A 21125-nucleotide genomic window follows, 5' to 3' on the forward strand; every position below is an offset into this window, starting at 1 on the left:
TATACATTATACTGGATACTTTGCGATAGCGATAGCCAGATGTCGTTTAGAACTAGTAAACAAAGGTGATTAGTGTATAACTTCCTCTATTATCTTAAATTAGGCCTATATTATATTAGTGGCCGTAGTAGAGTGGATCAGATGCTGGCTTCATGATTCAGAGGCCCGGGTTCAAATCCCGGCCCGGGCAAGATATGTTATTCAATCTCATCGAAAGTAATCAGGGAGTCATCTCTTCTATTATTATAGAAAAATTCGCCATTTATACATAGGTATATAAAAATTTTGATTTTATTTCACTTGTAATTTTAACTGAAGATTTTGGTAAGGCGATTCTCGACTTCAGATTCTGCAGCGAGAATAATTCCCCTTCATCATTATAATATATTTTTAAGAGGAGATTTCCTCTGAAAATTCTGAAGTAAAGTTTTAAACAAATTGGTAAATTAGAATATGGAATGCTATGTAATATAATTAAATCATCTTAGCAAACTTATTTGTTTAAAATAGCTTTGTCATGTGAATAAAACTGAAACGTTTTAAATTTTACAGAAATCCAAATTCGAAGTCAGAACCTAGCATTTGGACTCCAAGTTCTAAGGACGTTGACTACTTGTCAATCACTACTGAAGGAAATTTTGAAATGAAAAAGAACTTCCCAGGAGCATAATGCACTCATCAAATATTAACATTTCTACTTATTTTTATGAACACGTATCAATCTCCATTTTTTGTAACATATATTACCTTTCTATCAGAATATGACCTGGAGTACGGGGCTTCACCCCGTCTCATTGACATGGAGTATGGTAGGTAGGCTATTACTAATTGCATTTTCATATTCTGTTTTCTCTAAGATACTGAACTGTCTATTGAAATAAAAATCAAACTACTATGTATGTACATCTTTTATTTTTCTCAACTCTAATATTAAGGTACGGTAAGCTTATTTCACTTCTCTCCCTCATATAATTTAATGGGAAATATTATTCATAGCAATACCGTACGGTGATAATAACTAAAAAAAAAAATACTGTTGATAACATTAGTTTGATAAATAAAAACTTTACTAGTAATCAACCTTTTCCAGAATTTTTTCCATTAGGTATATTTTTATAAGTCTGGCACAGTCTATGAAAATCACACATTTTAAATTTTTATCAATTAACAATACGGTAGTATGCTATTTCAAGAAAATTTAATTTCAACAGTGTTGACTCTTGAATGCAAAAAATAAATTAAATAGCTTCTAACTAAATAATATATTACTATAATATTATATTAAGAAGAGTATAACAGTACTGTACCTTGAATTATTATAACACATGTTCCTGAATTATCTTACTATTTTATTATTTCACAAAGGCGACTTTCTAGAAGTATTTTAAGCCTAGGTGATGATGATGGAATGACTTATTTGATTGCTAATAAGAATGTAAATACTTTTTTGATTTAAAAATGTCAAATAATTTGTCTACTTTCATTTCCAACTAATATGAAACTCACAAATTATTGAAAAATTGTGCAAAGTAGAGGGTTGCAGGTTTGCCACTACAAGCCAGCATACTACCAATATACTTGAAGGTACGGGAACGTGTTTTGTCGTTGCCTAGCAACCAAACCACAACAGACAACATGTAACCAAGTAACAACTCTGTAGTAAATAAAGTTCTATTTATTGGATAAGCATTTTCCCATCAAATGTATGCTTTACAGACTTGAATATTTGAAATTATGCCTCCTCTTCTTGATAAAAGTATCAAACATTGTAATAAATTGGTGCTTCAGAAGAGTCTGGACTTGCAGTTGAGTGGTTCTCAGGTGAGTTGTAGTGTTGTAAGCTATATAAACAAACGCAAAATGCATTCAAAGTATTCTTTTCTTTGTTTACTGCTATTGAAAATATTTACTAGTTGCTGTTTTTTACTAAAACTATTTCTATTGAATAATGTAATTAAAATTAATGATTATAGAATTGATCATTATAGCGTAGGGTGTATTCTTCTTATTTTGAGTTAAAAGTTATAGTAAAATAAGTTGAGGCTTGGCCCTCCATCCAACGAAGGAGTCGGGTGTTGGGAGAAGAGAAGATTAGAGAATTACATTGCTTGAAGTATGGAATCATTGTGTAAGTAACTGATAAGTTACTCTAAATCACAATGATCCTCCAAAAAAATTATAAAGGTAATAAACGTAGTTAGACTTAGTAAGTAGTAACTATTAACGGTTTAGTGCCCTTTCCATTCAAACATTTGCACAGAACTCTGGCGAGAGGCAGCACCTATGAAGTCAGTTAAAGTGATATATTCTGTATCAATATTGCATTGAAATTTATTTTGTAAGCTCTCCATGCAACAAAGAAGGTTTCTCGATAGTAAAATTTTCAAAACTCATCTTCAAATTTGATGAAAATGAGTGATCAAAGTTGCAGTAACGCAAAATCGAGTAGAGAAAAGCTTAATGTAGTTGTAGAGTGTGACGCTAGACGGCGCTGGCAGCAAACATGATACAAACCACCGTGATACTGTATCATTCGACATGCAACAGAATGCAACACGGGAACAGCCAAGGACACTATTGATAGTGAGGTGCACGCTATAATGGCAGTAAAGAAAGATGGACGAGTTGGACGTGCCTCTCCACTAAGAAATTCTGAAATGAAGTGCATCTAAGAAACGGGTGATTCTTATAGTCTCATGAACTTATGTCATTGTGCGAAATATCAATGTGAGGACAATGTAATTGGTGATGTTGGTTGAAGCTGAAAATTTGGTGTTTTTCACAATGCAAGAAGCATTGTTGTCAGGTGTACCTGGAAATCTATATGAGATGGAGCGCTCTACCTGACCTCAGATTGTAGAGCACAAAAATACGCCCAGAAGGATTTCTAATTATACATCTAAATTGTAACAATCGGAAGATATTGTTGATCAAAAAGTAAAATTCATCAAAATTGATTTTCTCATTGAATTTCACTCATTGTTGATGTTAAGAATACTCGAGAGATAAGAAGTACAGAATTGTTCATGCAGTTCCCCTTCTGGAAAAATCTGGTGTAGCGCACTCACACAACTTTCCTTGCCGTTATCACCTGACGCTAGTGTTCCCGCGCATCTCAGTCTACTATTCAAAGATTCGAGCCAGCTGGTGACAGGGCAATAACGCTGGAGACACACGAGGTCTGCTATCTCTCCATAGTGAATCATCTAATAGAATCAACAGTTGCCAACAGTTTGCAATTGGATAATCACATTTTCTCGAATTTATTTATTATGTCTCGAGCTTATTACTTTCCTTGCCCTATTACCATAGGTAAGGAAAGTATTGCTATCCGAAAAAAATTAAGGTACCCCAATTTCTAAATTTCTATACGTTTCAAGGTCCCCTGAGTCCAAAAATCTGGTTTTTGGGTATTGGTCTGTATGTGTGTGTGTGTGTGTGTGTGTATGAGTGTATGTGCGTCTGTGTACACGATATCTCATCTCCCAATAAACGGAATGACTTGAAATTTGGAACTTAAGGTCCTTTCACTATAAGGATCCGACACGAATTTCGATCAAATGCAATTCAAGATGGCGGCTAAAATGGCAAAAATGTTGTCAAAAACAGGATTTTTCGTGATTTTCTCGGAAACTGCTCCAACGATTTTGATCAAATTCATACCTAAAATAGTCATCGATAAGCTCTATCAACTGCCACGAGTCCCATATCTGTAAAAATTTCAGGAGCTCCGCCCCATCAATGCAGATAGATTCCCAATTATCAGGCTTCAGATACAATTGAGACAAAAAAAAATCAAGTGGAGTAGATTGAGCATGAAAATCTCTACAATTAATGTTCAGTAACATTTTCACCTAAAATTGAAAATAAGCTTCAAATTCGAGAAAATGTGATTATTCAATTGCAAATTATTGTTGATTCTATTAAATCATTCACTATGAAGAGATAGCAGACCTCATGATTGTGTGTCTCCAGCGTTATTGCCCTGTCACCAGCTGGCTCAAATCTTTGAATGCGCGGGAACACTAGCGTCAGGTGATCAATTTTCATAACGGCAAGGAAAGTTGTGTGAGTGCGCGACACCAGATTTTTCAACTTTGCAACGTTGTCAGATTGTTTTTATGTATAAAATATCAATTGATCTTAATTATGAAATTTTATTATTAAACCATTGGAATAGAATTAACTATTTTTAACAAGAATAAACAGTTGATATCATATTAGATACCATATTAGGTACCGGTATCAGCTATTTTCTTTAGAAGGCTGGCAAGGCAGAAAATTGGCAATGCTCTTGTTCTATCTTTTCCACTAACATTATAATTTAGACCTTACATTTTACCTGTTCTCTGTGAATTTTATTCTCATAAAAAAGGGAAAGAAAAAGCGAATTATAATCCAATAAATAACTGGAAATTAAGCTTAGATTCACTTGCATGGAGAAATGAAAGCTGGTACAGTGAGGAACGAGCAATCTCTAGCTTGACAATCCCTAGAATGGGCCTATTATTGTTTATATAATATGTTATAACATATTACATAATGTTATAGTATTATATATAATATTAATGTTTAATTAAAGTAGATTACGGTAACTAGCTTATATAGGTAGGCTATTAATACTATTGATAAGAACTTTAAGAATCATAGAAATCAATATGTAGCCTATCTTATTCTGGAATTCATAAATTTAATCATAATTATTATTGATTTTATTATTTAATAAAATTAATTTTAAATTGTTTTTCAACTTTTAAGAAATTACAATTTTTTAATGGATCCCGTATCCATTACGATATGAAATCCTGATATGCTGTTTCATTTATTTCGATCCATTTTTGAATTATCAATAACCTTTTGATTTATCGTAATTCATATATTTTTAGATCAACCTTGTCAGTCGTCCGCAAACTATAAAGAAAGGGCCGATTCGTAGTGCCAAAGGGGTATTGATTAAGAGACCAATGTCTGCAACTCCAGGACTAGGATACACGGTGAGTTCAATAAGATATTTAAAATCGTGAGCCATATTTAAACACGACTATTAAGAACGTCCTTTTTCAAACAGGCTTTATAGTCCATCAAAACCACGGTAGTCTATGAATTATAGCCTAACAACCTATTGACTACCTATATAGCATGATAGCCCATCGCAGAATTCTAGTAACTGGCTTAACGATTCTAAAATGAGGACGTTTATATTTGGATGCTATCAAGTTACCTAAATGAAATAAATTTCAAAAATTACTATTAAATCATCTAGTACTTACACTATTCAATTATATCTTTGAGAATTTACAATTCTATTAATATTCTTTTTTTCTCCAGGTTATTCTTCAATGTCTGAACTGTATGTAATTCTCTTATTATTTTCTTATTCATTCAAGTTGTTATTTTTTGCACGAATTTCACTTTCAACCTTTTTGACGAATATCCTTATGTAATCAAGGCCTTTGGAAACAAATTCTACTACTACTTCTTCTCTGAAGCTACCGTATCAAAAAATATTGTTTGATTCTGAGGTGTATTCAAAAGTATTAGGTAAATCGGTGAGTGGTATTTCAAGTGAACTATTAGTCTATTTTTATACTGATCGAGAGAGTAGTAGTGCTCAATTATTCTTCCAATCTCTCCACATTGAATCATGAAATTCTATTTTCATTTCCTAATTACTGGTAATAGGTAATAATAAAATATGTAGAAATGTCAAAACGTATCTTTATCACAATACTATTTCCCTCTATTTAATCACTTTGTGTTTTTGAGCTCTATGCACAAGTGATATTTTAAATATTATAATTTTACTGTATTTACTTTCTATTTTCATGGCACTTACATTGTTTTTCAGCACTTCCACGCATTAGAAATTCTTCATGATACAGAATAGATAACATATTATTTAATAATCTGTTACCGGTACTCGACAATTTGATTCTTGTGAGAGTTCTAGTTGAATGCACTGTTAGAATAAATAGGCTACAATATTTCGTTGTTGGTTACCCATCTTGTTTTCACTATGATTATTACTATCGTATTTCATAAAACTTCAAAGTGAAAAAACACTCACATTCTTTGGTGTGGCGACGCGTTTCATGCTGGTGTTGCACATTCTCAAGCCAATCTGAAACTCTGTGTTTCTCACAGTGTGAAACTGTGAGAAAACCAAAGAATGTGTATTCTTATAAATTTTTAAAGTGAAAAAACACTCACATTCTTTTGTGTGGCGACGCTTTTCGTGCTGGTGTTGCACATTCTCAAGCTTGCACATTCTGTTTGGCTTGAGAATGTGCAACACCAGCACGAAACGCGTCGCCACACCAAAGAATGTGAGTGTTTTTTTTTACTTTAAAGTTTTATAAGAATACACTATGTGTGTGAATTTCCAATAAATTGAAAAACTCATAACCGGTACTTTTACAATCAACCTCTGGTAATAAGTACCGGCACTAAAAGTACTCTTAATATTGAAATTTCTTGAGGGCTTCCCATGTGACTTTGAGTGTGTAATCTAGGGCTTCATTTGGGCTAGTTGAACTGTAGTTCTACTTCTAATTCAATCTAAAGGAGAGAACAGTACTTGACTGGTTTACTTTATTATAAATAACCACAAAGAAAAGATAGTATAAGCTAAGATCTAAGATCTAAAATAGTATAGCTTAAGATCTTAAGCTATCCTTTCAATTGGAATATTTTTGCAAGTTTATCACCCGGTTGTATAAAAACCCGTGAAATTTCAATCATAACTGACTTCCAAGAGAATCAATAAGAAAAGGTTTTTCAGAGAAGAAGGTTTTCCAGCTCCTCTGGTTAGTTCTAGTGCCATTTGATCGGGATTAAAAGTAAACAGACGTTTGTGCAACCGAGTGTATGCGGTATAAATTCGTTAGTTTTTATGGTGCTGATCGAATGACGTCAACTTAATCTGTTGAATGATTGAATTACAGAACCGAGTGAAGAAATCGACCCCAGCTTGGACCAGACCGCAGTCAGCTGATAACTGCACAGCAATCACCCGTAGAAACAAACTTGCCGCCAGATTCAATCTTCTACACACTGAAGAAGATCAAGGTTAGAATATTTTAAATCTCATCCACACAAAATATGTATTTCTCTCTAAATAATGTTTCTTGTATTAAAATGTGGTTTTTTACTCAATGTATTGAAAAGTAATGGAGAACTTTGGTAAAGTAGTGTCCATCCGAGCACAATTTGAAAATATAGTAGATTAATAGATGCTCCGAGAAACTAATAACTGATTATTTATGTAGAACTGAAAATTTTGCCAAATTCAAAATGTTTGTCATTCACTTTTTTCTGAATGGCAAGTTGGCATACTTGTCATTTTTCTTCTTTTTATTTTCTCTGAGTTTCATGTTTAATGATTTTATTGAATTGCAGATCTCTTCAGAAATTTGGGAGCAACTTATACAGTATCATCGTCGAATCTGCTACAGAGCCTGATGGGCAGCTCTTCCATAGACGTGCCTCTCGATTCAGACATCTCTCTCACTCCGAGTCCCAGACTCACTAAGGCCAAAGAAGATATCGAAGACTTTTCCAAGGATAGAAGTGACGGTTATGTGAATTCGCAAGAAAGTAATGACGACAGCAAAAAGAGAGACAAATTAAAGGATGAAAAATGTTTGAAATCAGAGAAAGGAAGCAATTCAAGCTTGGTACCTGGCTTAGAACCAGGACTAGTGTCTAAACCACCGCTACCTCCCACTGCAGAACAAAAAACTATGAAGTATAACTCATGTTCGTGGAGTTCATTGACTGAAGCCGAAGGCACCACCAGTAGTTCTGCAGAGAAAGCAATGAACGATGATGACATCATTAATTTGAAATTTCAGCGATGGTTTCCAGATTCAGTTTTGAATACTAGCAGCTATTCATCAATAGATGAGGATCGTATTAGTAAAGTGAACATAGATATGAAGCATCTGTTCACAAATACCATCGATGAGAATAAATCAGTCCACATGGAAGCGACAGACTCGGAATCGTTAGCTGGTTCTAGAAATAGTCTTTCCGAAGGTGAATTGTCAGAAGATTCGGGTGTCAAACCGAAAACGAAAAAGAATCAGAAAGGGGAGAAAGGGAAGAAATATGTCTCCTCTTCTTCATCGTTCAATCAAGGGAAAGAAACTGTTAAAGTTAATAAAAGTTCGTCTGTGAGAGAAAAGAGAGTCATCTCGAAGTCGTACGTTCGCAACAGTAAGGAGAAACCAAAGTTGAGTCAATCGCTAAGTGATAAAGATTTGAGCAGAAAACATGTTGATGCTTCTAAAACCGGATCAATGAAAACTAATAAAACTGCACAGAAAAAGCCAAATATTAACGATAAAACCTCATCAAATATTCGTCAATTATCTGATGTTTCAAATATTCCTGATAACTATGTTGAAATTAGTAATAGAAAATCAGCAAACACTGAAGAATATAATTATGAAAAAGGATTACAAGCCAGTACAGAAAATTTTCCTCCTTTTTCATTTGCTGATTACGATCTGATAAGACCCATTTCCCATACTAGGCCTTCTACATCGACAACAAATTTTTCAAACAATGGTAATCTTCTCTACAACTCTTCAACACCTGTAAACTGTGTTATTGGAACTAACGGCAATTTCAGTGATAATTCTTCAAAAGATAAATATTATTTTCACTCTGTACAAGGTGCGGGTACTAAACATGACGAAAGAGTAAAATATTCAGATATTGAGTCAAATGTTAATAATGAGAAAAAACTGGTTCCTAGCATAAGTGTTACTGATCTTAGTGCAGAGGTTGGTTCGAAATCTAAAGATGTTCCTGACCGCTTAACGGTTGATGACACTGAGAAGAACTATCTTGTTGTTCCTAGAGATGCAGCAATCGGTGAAATTGAGATCAGTTCTAATCTCATAAATAACCACAGCTACTTGAATCAATCACAGTCACATTTCAATCGCGATAATATGAATTCTCCGTTGCAGGATAACTTCTTCCCTCAGGCTGAATTCGCCAACGGCCCTGTCACTAGTAGTAGTCGTTCCATTGTTGCCAACTTCCACCGAGAAGAGGACGGTATGAGAAAGTTTTTTCAAACTCGTGTAGCAGTCAGCGAATGCTTGGTTGAAACGGTGCAGGGTGAAGCGCGTAAGGGAGTTGGTAAAATCATACACAACAACTCTGTTTTGAATACATCTTCTTATGAACATTACAATAGCGGAAATGTATCTGATCTGAGAAAAAATGGAGAGGACTTCAATGCAACACATACTGATCGTAATGAAAAACCTCAGACCTCCTGTGAACGATTTCGAGTGCCAGAGCAGTCGAACAATGGTGCAAACAATACTGCTTCTTTTGATAATTATCCCTTTCCACCATCTGGTCAAAATTCCAACTCCTTTTTAGGTTTAATGAACCAAAATACTCTACCTGAAAATCAAGTCTACCGACCGCGGGATTTTGATGTTTATAAACAGAAAGACCAAAATGCATTTGGAAAGTTGCATGACATCAATGAAGTACCGGAAAGAGATAATGATTTTATAGGAACATACGATGATATTGTTGATATTCTCAAAGTTCTAGAGCAGGAAGAAGAAAGACAAACTACTGTCAATAATTCAAACAACTCAGGATCTGTTACAAATATTAGTCAGAATACAGGAGTTTTGGAAGGCTCTACTGAAACTAGTCAAGCTATTCTAAGCTATCTTGATGAGGTCAATCGTAATTCTGAGATAACATTACAAAGAAATCCACAACCGAAATTAACAAACGATAAACCGGTGTTTCAGATGGATAATAGAGGTGATAGTAGACGTGGAAGGCTGGGAGAACTTCTCTCGATTCCTAGTCCTGAGCTTGCTCAATGCGTCATGAATTTGAGTTTGGAGTTGGAGGAAAATGTTGAAGCGAAAAAAGCAACTGAGGAACAGCTGGTGTCAGTCAAGGCCTCTTTTGAGAAATACAAATCGGAGACAAAAGCTGCCTTGGAAAGACACCAGAAGTTTATTGATCAGTTAATCAATGAGAAGAAGCAATTGAGTGATAAATGTGCAACGGTTATGAAAGATATGGAATGTAAACAAGCACAAGCCATCAAGGTGCTGGAGGATCGACATGCGGTTGAGTTGAAAAAAGCGTGTGAAAAGCAGGCGGCCACTGAGAAGATCAAGCGGGAGAGGTGGATCGATTTGAAGACGAAAAAGATCAAGGAGTTGACTGTGAAAGGATTGGAGCCTGAACTTAACCGGATGGCGAACGTCCATCAGGAAGAGCTGTCCGAATTAAGGCGAGCTCACCAGCATCAGATGGATGAAGCCGAGAAAGCAGCCGCTAGACGATTGGCATCTGCCCGGATGCAGATGGAAGCCGACAAAGAGGCAGCTCTGATGCAGGAGCGAGACATGATGAGGCGTCGCCTCGAGCATGAGACCACTGAAATGGAGAAGAGCTACCAAGACCAACGCAAGAGAATGATCAATGAACTCCGTGCTGAGCGAGAACAGATGCAGCGGGAGAACGCCAACATTATTCTCGAGAAAGAGAGAGAACTGCTACAGAAACTAGAGAAAATAACACAGGAAAGTCATGAGAAATACGAGCAACAGGAGAAACGTTTCCAGGAGGAGGTGGAGAGGGTGAGAAACGTTATGGAAGCCGAGAAAGAAGCCTGGCTGACCAGACAGAAAACGCTCAACTGCGAAAAAGAGAAACAGATTCGCGAGGAATTGAAACGGGAACGAGATAGACATATAGAAGTGGCTATAAGGAAATTAGAGTCCGAAGCCTCGGGAAGGGAAGAAGCGGCCGAGAACAAACTGAAGCGTGAAAAGGAACGGTTCGAGTGTGAACTGAAAGACATGGAGAAAGCTCACAACGATGTTAGGGACAAGTTGAAACAGGCTAGGACGGATTTGAGTTTGGCTGAACAGCAAAGCTCTCGGCTCGCGTCGGATTTGCAACAGGCCATGGGCGAGATTGAATCGCTGAAATTGATTACTGAGAAATTGGCGAGGGAGAAACATGAACTGCAGCTGTTGGGGGAGGAGGAGACTAGAAAACGGGTTGCAGGATTGGAAAGGGAGCTCGCTCAAGCCAGACTGGCTCTCCGAGAACAAATTAACACTGTGCAGAATGAGAAGGAGCGAGAATTACAGCAAGTTTATGCAAGGTGAGTAGATAATCAAACTAATACAGTAATAGCTAGATATCATAATCATTTAGTTACAAATGACTCTAAAAAATGGAATTTCATCCACAATACTGGTGATTCCCCATGCTGTTCAACATGTTTTTGTTTTCTCCAGCAGGATTGAACTTAATATGAAATGAGCAGTTGAAGGTGAATTGAAATTCTTATCTGAGTAATATTTAGAGAGAAAAATATTTGGGAGTTAATTACATTTTTGCTTTTACAATCCTATTTAAAATCTTCCTATAAAATTATCTACAGTTTTGATAATGAAGAAGCCTTTGGTCATATATTTGACTTTAGTTTCTAAATCTAAATTAATTTGGTTTATAGGCTACCAAATAATGTTTTGACATTAGTTTCCTGAAACGAATATCTGGAAGTAATACTCATAATTATTGAGGTAGAGGCAAGAAGCTCGCTTCTACTAGGCTATGTATAATATAAGGTGAAGGTGCTTATTCTGATCTCAATTCTCAGTCTTTTCTCTTTTATAATTATTGTGAGTTTTCTAAATCATTTTGTATTTTCAGAGTGAGAGAGGCAATTACGAAAAAAGATGACACCATAAGTTTGATGGCGAAAGAGAGAGATACAGCCCTTGAGCAATGCGCCCACCTTGAAAAGTTGATGGAACAGCAGCGTAAAGAAATCATCAAACGGAAAGCAAAATAAGTGAAAACTGAAAATTGTTTCAAATATTTTGCAAAGCTCATCACTGCCAGCTTTGAACGTAGTTGAAAACTAGAAGCAATTCTTGTTTAGCCGACATTCATTCTAGATCATTGACTAATCGTTTTTATAGATTATTCAACAACATTTTTGTCAAACTTTGTCTAGTCATTTTAGTATAACTGTAGTGACTTTCATGATTTTATAAGCAATCGTTTTTCTAGTCGTCTCTTGTAGTTGTTAGTCAAATTACTGTACGAATGTCAAGTTGTTATTGTTTGCCTTTGATGATTGCCATTCAATACATTCAAGGTTGATTACTAGAGCCTACTACAATTATCATTCCTGTAATATCTATTTCGTCACTAATAACCTTATACCTTATCCTAGAATCCAACTATCCAGATGGGTGCAAATTGTAGTTTCTATAAGATGCGCCGTCCACTAGAACCGTTTTCGTCCGAACTAGCATCGACCGAAAACTACCGAACTCGTCCGAACGATCCCCCAACAAAGAAAGGAATAGATGCTCGTCCATTGCAACAGGCTTATACGGCCGATCAATTTTCCAATCCGAATTGAATGGGCTCTATCCAGCCGAACTAGGCCTAACTAGTCCAGCTGAGACAACAAAATGTCCCTAACCTAAAATTGTTACACAGTCTTGTTTGTTTTTGTTTCTTGAAGTTGTAACTATGGACAATGAAAAGTTGATAAGTATGGTTCAAGAGCATGTTCCATTGTGGGATATGCGAGACAAAAGATATCATCGTCGTGATGTTCAAAGGAATCTGTGGACAAAGATTGCTGAACAAATAGGATCTAAAAGTAAGATTATTGTAAGTAATGGATAACTAATTTAGTGGATATTTGTTTATTCAATTTTCCAGAATTTTTCTCAATATACTCATTGTTTATGAAAAATTTTGGTGGCTATGATAGTAGTTAATTCAATAATTGGTTGGCAACTACCTTTATAGTGAGGTCCACGTTATAATGACAGTATTTGATCAACTTTGGTTTTGCTATCCTTGTCTATCATTCGACAAAGCCGGTGGTTCTATCCTTTTCTAGGTCCACAACGATGACAATTATGTTTTTGACAGTGTAGAAATATAATTAATTAATGCAGAGAATCGGCATCGCTATTCTTCTATCTTTATCCACTGCCATTATAAGGTGGACCACACTATAGACTGACGTAAACGGTTCCAATGGACGACCATTTTCTGCCGTATTAACGGCTGACAGATTCGTCCGATCCAACGGCCGAACCGATCTGTTGAGTACGGTTCCAGTGGACGGTTACCCTAAATGTATTTTCTAATGAGTACAGATTTAATTGATTTCTAATTTGCTGACAATGTTTTCTTATTGTTACACTTGATTTGTCAATTGTAACTTTTTATTATAACTATTTCATTTCACTAATAGGCTATTTGCTATGAGCACGTATGTGGAGGGTATAGTTACTAGTTAGGCTCGATCACTATAAAAACGCAGTTTGGCCATTGGCAGTCACGCTTCTGATTGGCTAGCTTGATCACATGGTACAAATCCTTCAGCTTCCAAACAAACTTGATAATCCTACCTTATATTGCTTTGGAAATTTGGAACTTATCACTTCTTCTACATATTTGAACTTACGATGAGTTCGGTATAACATTTTGGAAAAGAAATTGATTATACTTTGATATGGACCAATAACGATCATTTTAAAAACACTAGACTATAGTGAGGTCCACGTTATAACGGCAGTGTGGGAAGATAGGAGAAAAGGACACAGTATACAGCTGTGAATAGGGTTTCCAGATCTTATACTTGCCATCCAAACAGCTAATACTGTTGAAATCTGATGAATTTAACTGTTCATTATTGTTTAAAATAGTCAATAATATTTTATTTGTCAATAAAATATATTTTCCAAAGATGTAATAATAAATTTCCATGATTGAAATTAAATATTTTGTCAATTAGTTAAATTTCTACATTGTTGATAAACGAGTAAGAGAGTTAGCGCCATCTCTGTATCTGAATCCAAATTTCCACGGTCCATTGAAGATAGCTATCATGTCTTTGCATCTCGAAATCAGAATATTTGCAACGTTAGATGCAATCTCTGTAAGACTACGCCTCTGATGTAATCATCATCGATTCTGTAGGTGCATCACAGACGAAGGAAGCGATAAATCTTAATATGATTTTTAATCTATGAATATTTGTTCAAAAATAGCTCTCAATAGTGATGATGTAATTTGGTGAACACTGACTAATACCGTTCGCTGCACTCCACCTTAGCATTGTATGTTTTCAAATTCAATCTCTGCTGAATTTTATTCGAGAAACAGATTCGAAACAGATTTATTGCTCTCAAAAAGTACAGATTAGTTGAAGACTCCATGAACCAATGTCGGCTCTGGGGAATATCACACCGATACTTGAAACGAGTTTCCAAACAGCCTCAATATTTAATAGCCTCAATATTTAACAGCCTCAAAGTTTAATGTTCCATAGCATTATTTATGTTTTGGTGAGGCCATTTGCCTTGACCGAGCAGAGAGAATGGCCTTCATTAGCTTCAGTCGAATCATTCATTCCGAATAAAGACACCAATCAAGTTTCCAATCAACAAGTGAGTGTTCAATATTGAGCATTGAATTTCTACCTAAAATACGGTTTGGTAATTGATATACTGAATTGATTATTCTACCTATTTTTCAGTAATTTACAAAGTTTGATAGCTATCAAAGATGTCCAAAACAGGTAAAAATGTATCTACGGTGATCGGTGATTGAATTGAAACTTACTGTTCTAGAATATAGTTCAAAAGTACTGTTAATCCATATTTAATACTGGCCGCTTCCAATAACGCCAGGAAAAAGTTAATGCATGAGAATGAATGTAGGGTGAATGAAAGTAACATATTATATCTTTTTCCAACACGTTTCAGATGATAATATGATCGAGGTGTCAAAATTTAAGAAATCCGACGTGATTAGAATAAACTAATGAGTAATTCGTTCGAATTGTTGAAAGCGATCATATTGGAAGAGAAAGGAGAAGACCTTTTTCAATTTTTGATTCATATTAGCAGTCTTCATTAAATGAATATTGTACAATTAAATTCTCTAATTATCACCGGTAAACCCGTAAACAATCTAACAGAATGAAATCCACTACTCATATTTTATCAAGTTGGATTGGACAACCGTACATTATCTTCTTCTTATTTCAATCAGGGATCATGCTATTGCCTGTTCCGACTCACATTCAGCTTGTAATTACAATGAAAAAAATAATAAATAAAATCTATAAATCAATAACATCAATATAATCTAATCTAATATCATCATGAGCATCACTACAATCTACTGTTTTTTATTTTATAATAAATTTAATATAATGATCATTGCCATCTTTTTCGTGGCCTGCCTATGTCTCTTTTGCCTACCGGTTTATACTTGAAAATTCTGTTAGGAAGCCTATCAGCTGACATTCGTTCCACATGCTCTTTCCATTGCTGACGATAAGATGCAACTCTCATTCAGGCAGAATATATTCAGCTCTTTCCGTATATCCTCATTCCTGATGTGATCTGTTCTGTCACAGCCCTAGTTCTGCGAAGAAATCTCATCTCAGCTGCCTGCACTTTACTCTCAAGTGGCTTTGATGTTACCCACGATTCACTACCATAGAGTAGTAGGGCAGCTGCCATTGTCTTATAAAATTTCATTATCGTGCTTGTGGTAGCTTTCTTCCCCAATGTCCTACTGATACTTTCACAAATCATTTGGAATCTTCCTACCTTCTTCTCTACATCTAATTCATCTTTATAACTAATTTCACAACCCAGATATGTGAACTGAGACACTTGCTCCAATACCCCGTACATTATATAATCGGAAAGACTCGAAGATACGTAGCAAAATTTAATTTATGCTAGGCATTTCCTGAAGTTGATTAATACGCACTATACAGTATATTATGACAAAATGAGTTCAACATGTATACGAGACAATTTGAAATCTAATTGAATAGTTACATTGTAAAGTAGAACTACACTTTGAAAAATATCAAAATTCGAAGTTAACCTTGTAATTCTATTGTAATGATATTCAGACAATAAGTTGGTAGTTATAACAATAATAAGTTGGTTGATGTAACAATGAATTGCATCTCAGTTCCGAATTCACTCGTGGCAATCGATATTGGACACTTTATGGTAGTCTATATTGATTATTGAATGTTATCTCAATTCTTATGATTCTTCATAAGAACTCATTAATTAGCACGTCATGCAAGAAAATGACTATTATTCGTCGTGCACATTGAGAACTTGTAGATTTCTGTTTATCACATAATAAACTGCACTCCCATATTTTCACAAGAGCCTACATCTTTTATTTTCATACATTCATGGTCTACTTTTGATCGATCATGAAAAATTGTGGGCCGGTTTCCGAGCTCGGGATTTAGCTAAGTTCTTGACTTTAAACAGCTGGAGTCAGAAAATTTGCTTTCCGAAACGGGGCGAAGTCATAGTCCACGTTTAAATTAAATTTTGAAAAACTAGAAAATAAAATAAAGAGAAAATAGTGTGAAGTTTTAGCTATTTTGAATTATTTCATCCCGTCAAGGAAAAACGTTTCCAATTATAGAAATGAGAAAATGAAGATTATCATAAAAACTACGACTACGCCCCGTTTCGGAAAGACAATTTTCTGACTCCAGCTGTTTGAAGTATAGCTGAATCCCGCTGAATAACTGAATAATAACTTAGCTAAATCCCGAGCTCGGAAACCGGCCCTATATGATTTTTAATTTTGATTTGAAAGGATAAACTGGAACTCCTACAGTTTTGAAAGCGATCTCAAAATAGTACAATACATAAACATAATATTTATAGCAGAGATGTTCACCCACGCAAGATGGATTTGTGTAGTTGAGCGTGAAATGTTGAAAATTACGACGACTGAGTCATACAAATCGTCGATGATTGGGAGAAAGCACGCAAAGGGAGCATAAAGTCAGCAGTATAGACGAGTCGGTAGCAGGGGTAGTGGATGAAAACCCTAAACACCCGGGTTTACAGCAATGCAGCATTGGCACCCTGTGTTGTCGTCCGAATTTTCATCAACCAAGTTCACTTTTACACTTTTTCTTCTCCTTCTTCTTCTTCTTCTTCTTCTTCTTCTTCTTCTTCTTCTTCTTCTTCTTCTTCTTCTTCTTCTTCTTCTTCTCGCTTCCTCTTCTTCTTCTCGCTTCTTCTTCTTCTTCTTCTCTTCTTCTTCTTCTTCTTCTTCTTCTTCTTCTTCTTCTTCTTCTTCTTCTTTTTCTTTTTCTTCTTTATCTTTTTTTTTCTTCTTCTTCTTCTTTTTCTTCTCCTTCTCCTACTTCTTCTCCTCCTTCTTCTTAATCATCATCATCATCATCATCATCATCATCAGCATCAGCATCATCATCATCATCATCATCATCATCATCATCATCATCATCATCATCATCATCATCATCATCTTCATCATCATCATCATCTTCATCATCATCATCGCCTTCTTCTTCTTCTTCTTCTTCTTCTTCTTCTTCTTCTTCTTCTTCTTCTTCTTCTTCTTCTTCTTCTTCTTCTTCTTCTTCTTCTTCTTCTTCTTCTTCTTCTTCTTCTCCTTCTTTATCATCTTCATCTTCAACTTTATCTTCATGTTCATCTTCATCTTCATCTTCATCTCCATCTTCTTCTTCTTCTATACCGTACCTCTCACCTCACAAGTGGAATCTGGCTGAGGTCCATTTTATTCGAGGAGCAGAGCACACATTATCATTAGGATGATGCGCTCTGTGACAACAGTTTGCCAATAAAATTACGATTAGAGCATATAATAGAAAGAGATGTCGCACAACCGAGATTGTTCTAGGTTTAAACAAAATCAAACTAGATTAGCAATCACTGAACTGTGTGTCGGTTCTGTGAACCAACCACGGCCTTCACTGTCGATGAACCGTGAAATCACTTGCATATAAATCACTCAAGACTCAATCTCAAAATCTGTTACATCTTTCACGCTACATAATTCTTTTCAGATCGATACAATGAATTTGTTCACTCACTCATCACTTGATTGGATTCTTATCAACGTATGTGTTGATTTACACTATCCAGAGAAATAATCCTCCACTAGATTATCCTCGTTTTGGCTCCTATTTGACAAACACAGTATTCTTCTCGGTTCGATACAATGCATTTGTTCACGTGAAATGAGTCTGCTAGATGAGTTAATATAAAATCTTTGGCCCCAAAAAAGGTCAGCAGTGTTTAATTTAACATAAAATTATTTTAAAAATTTGGAGAGAAATAGTACAGGCTCAAATATAAAGAATATAAAAATCTCAGTACCCTTTTTTTGAAAATAATATTTTTTGATTTATACTGTCCAGAGAACAGTAAAAAATAATATTATTTTCAAAAAAAGGGTACTGAGATTTTTATTTTCTTTATATTTATATTACAAGTAGCCCTATACAGGAAAGAGATAAGTACAGGCTCAGCCTAATTTTTCCTCCAAATTCAACTATATTATGATTATAGTGTATTGTACAATGAATGAATGAATGAATCATACAATCATATTATATTATGCTTTCATTGTGACGAACCTTGAACATGAGGACATTTCGATAGGTCTATTAATAGCTCATCTATCAGACTCACGTCATGTCATGTCACGTGGCGTCGCGTCTCAATTTGCTGATATCCAAGAACCTCTTTTCAAACAAATCTGTTGTAACTGACATAATATAACATCTACTTTGTTTAAATTGAATTAGATTGAAACCTTCAAAGATTTGATTGATCCAGGTCTACAATATAGGCCTACTAGAAAGTAGATTGATGTTTGTGGAAGGAGTTGGACGTGGGTATTAGTGTTCTTGTATGATTTTTCCAAATTATTAATTGAATGAGCGAAGCGAATTATTATTATATGTTTCAAGTCAATCGGCGTTTGTCTGTTTGTTTGTTTGTACCGCAGTTACAGTCGCAGTTATGGTCCGATTTGGTTAAAATTTGGTATACAAGTACTTTGAAACAAGGCGCAGAAACGTATGTATTCAAAATTTTTAAATGTATCCCCGTTTCAAGATGGCGGCCCTTTATTCGGAAATTTTACCATAAAAATCAACCTAACTTTTCAATACTTTATCAGATCAGGTTCAAATTGGGCTCATTCTTCTCAGCTCTTCAGAGCGGTATTATTTCATGTATCACATGTTGAAAATTTTCTAATTTTTGGAATTCGATTTTTTTTTACAAGTCCCAATCCAAGTTTCAGATTTTTTATCTTTTCAACCGTGCTTCCGAGCTCATAAGTGTAGAGGACCTTTATTCTCCAGCACTCCAAGATGGTCTTATTTCATATATCACATGTTCAAAGTTTTAAAAATTTAGAATTCGATATAGCGACCCCCCCCTCACAGACACAAATTTCAAGTTTCAGATTTCTTATCTCTTTAGCCGTGCATCCTAGCTCAAAAGTGTAAGGAACTTTAATTTTCCAGCGCTCCAAGGCGGTCTTATTTCATACATTATGTTGAAAATTTTGAATTTTTTATAATTCAATTCCCCCCCCCCAAGACCAACATTTCAAGATTCAGATTTTTTGTCTCTTCAACCGTGCATCCTAGCTAGAAAATGTAAAGAACTTCTATTTCTCAGCGTCCACCACCGATCCTATTTCATATATCATCATACTCTAAATCCAATTTGTATGTGTGTTTGTGTGTGAATAGGCGGGCGTGTGTCAATAGTGATTTTAGTGAGTGTAGCGAGTTCTACTGTTCTCTGAACTACTAGTAATATTATTAAAAATGAATTATTATTATTAACAGTTCTAAATCTCTCTTTCATTCCATGTACAACAATTCAGAAAATTGATCAGCATTTATAATGTGCACAGACTACATTCACAATGTTGTAAATTCAAAATTGTACAATATTTTACAATAAACTCTATTATATTGTACTCTCAAAACATCATAACGTTCCTGTATACATAATATAAACTGTACACTACAGTAGAGAATCATCTGAACCCGGACCGACAACAAATACAGAACTGGACGACATCCAAGTTTTGAAGAATTCCGTTGCTCTTCTATGAGAAGCAGCGCTTTTCGACCCCTTTTTTACAGACAGTGAGTCAGCCAAGCCCCTTCTCTATCTCTATCCCTCCCACATCAAACGCACTCAGCACCCCACTAATAAACTCAGTTCAAAGCGGTATTTAAATCCGAGATGGTTTATTAAAATAAGAAGGAATGTGTTTTCCGATGGGTGCATCTACTTTCGAACAGCTAAATATTGTCATCATTCCAGAAAAAGTAATGTTAGAGACTTTAAGATAAAAGAGATTTTACTTTAATACTGAATATATATGATCTACATAAAATCTATGTTTTTTGTTTTGAGTTCAACAGATAGAACTAGAAGTAACTCTAAATATAGGCTACCTAACCACCGGTTCATAAAATCTATGTTTTGAGTCGAAATTTAAATTATCTTTATTCTTCTTCTTAGGAAATACTAACAATACAGAATATACATGTACAAAACTTGAAGAAGGTTCCTCATATGGGTAAAGCCTGTGTGCGGCACATAAGACTTGAAGCAAAGTTAACTGGTGAAAATAATGTAACCAAAATGTGTGTTGAAGGATATGTGATCACAAGAAAATTATTATCATTAAATATTAAGTAATCAGGGGTAAGCAGACTGCGTCCTTGAAATTGTTTAGATGAGTTTTATAAAATTGTATTATGATTTTGTGAATAGAAAGCTTTTTGATTTGAATTCTTTGAGAGGGAGGCTCGAAATCAAATCTTTGGAGAAAACCCCAAAACAGGTCAGCAGTGTTTAATTTAAAATGTGTACTGTACCAATGGACATTTTTTGAGGTTCCAAATTTATGGGAGGTGGTCGAATTATTTTCTAAATTTAGGAAGGTTGCGTCCATGAGCTTGGTGGGAGGGGGTAATTCACATGTACTTTGTAATTCACACCAACAGATTAAAAATGATCATCATTCATCTGTAAAACAAACGGTACAAAAGTGAAAACCTTTTGTCCCCTTTCTATTTAGGGCTACTTGTAATATAAATATAAATACAAATCTCAGTACCCTTTTTCGAATTATTTTATCACAACATGTTTCATGCCATTTTCAAGTGATTTTATGAAAATCTTTTATTTCATTGATCCAATCAACCGACT

General features: G+C 35.1%; 2 protein-coding genes across 4 annotated transcripts in view; one reads left to right on the top strand and one right to left on the bottom strand.

The window, feature by feature from the left end:
* Window positions 1–21125, bottom strand: part of LOC111044175 — an 87908-nt gene that overhangs the window by 38684 nt on the left and 28099 nt on the right. The gene's annotated exons all lie outside the window — the stretch shown is intronic.
* Window positions 228–12188, top strand: LOC111062259 (centrosomal protein of 131 kDa). 3 transcript variants are annotated; one of them, XM_022349962.2, is made up of 6 exons: window positions 228–1821; window positions 4887–4994; window positions 5329–5549; window positions 6945–7068; window positions 7399–11170; window positions 11725–12188. In XM_022349962.2, exons 5-6 carry the CDS (start codon window positions 7461–7463, stop codon window positions 11864–11866), a joined length of 3852 nt encoding a protein of 1283 aa, XP_022205654.1. In that variant the 5' UTR covers window positions 228–1821; window positions 4887–4994; window positions 5329–5549; window positions 6945–7068; window positions 7399–7460; the 3' UTR covers window positions 11867–12188. The 3 variants fall into 3 exon arrangements, with proteins under 3 accessions (XP_022205654.1, XP_022205649.1, XP_039280820.1); XM_022349957.2 differs by lacking the exon at window positions 5329–5549 and having other exon boundaries at window positions 230–1821; XM_039424886.1 differs by lacking the exon at window positions 228–1821 and having other exon boundaries at window positions 5329–5350.

The sequence above is a fragment of the Nilaparvata lugens genome, chromosome 3 (genome assembly GCF_014356525.2).
Source record: "Nilaparvata lugens isolate BPH chromosome 3, ASM1435652v1, whole genome shotgun sequence".
Taxonomy (NCBI): Eukaryota; Metazoa; Arthropoda; class Insecta; order Hemiptera; family Delphacidae; genus Nilaparvata; species Nilaparvata lugens.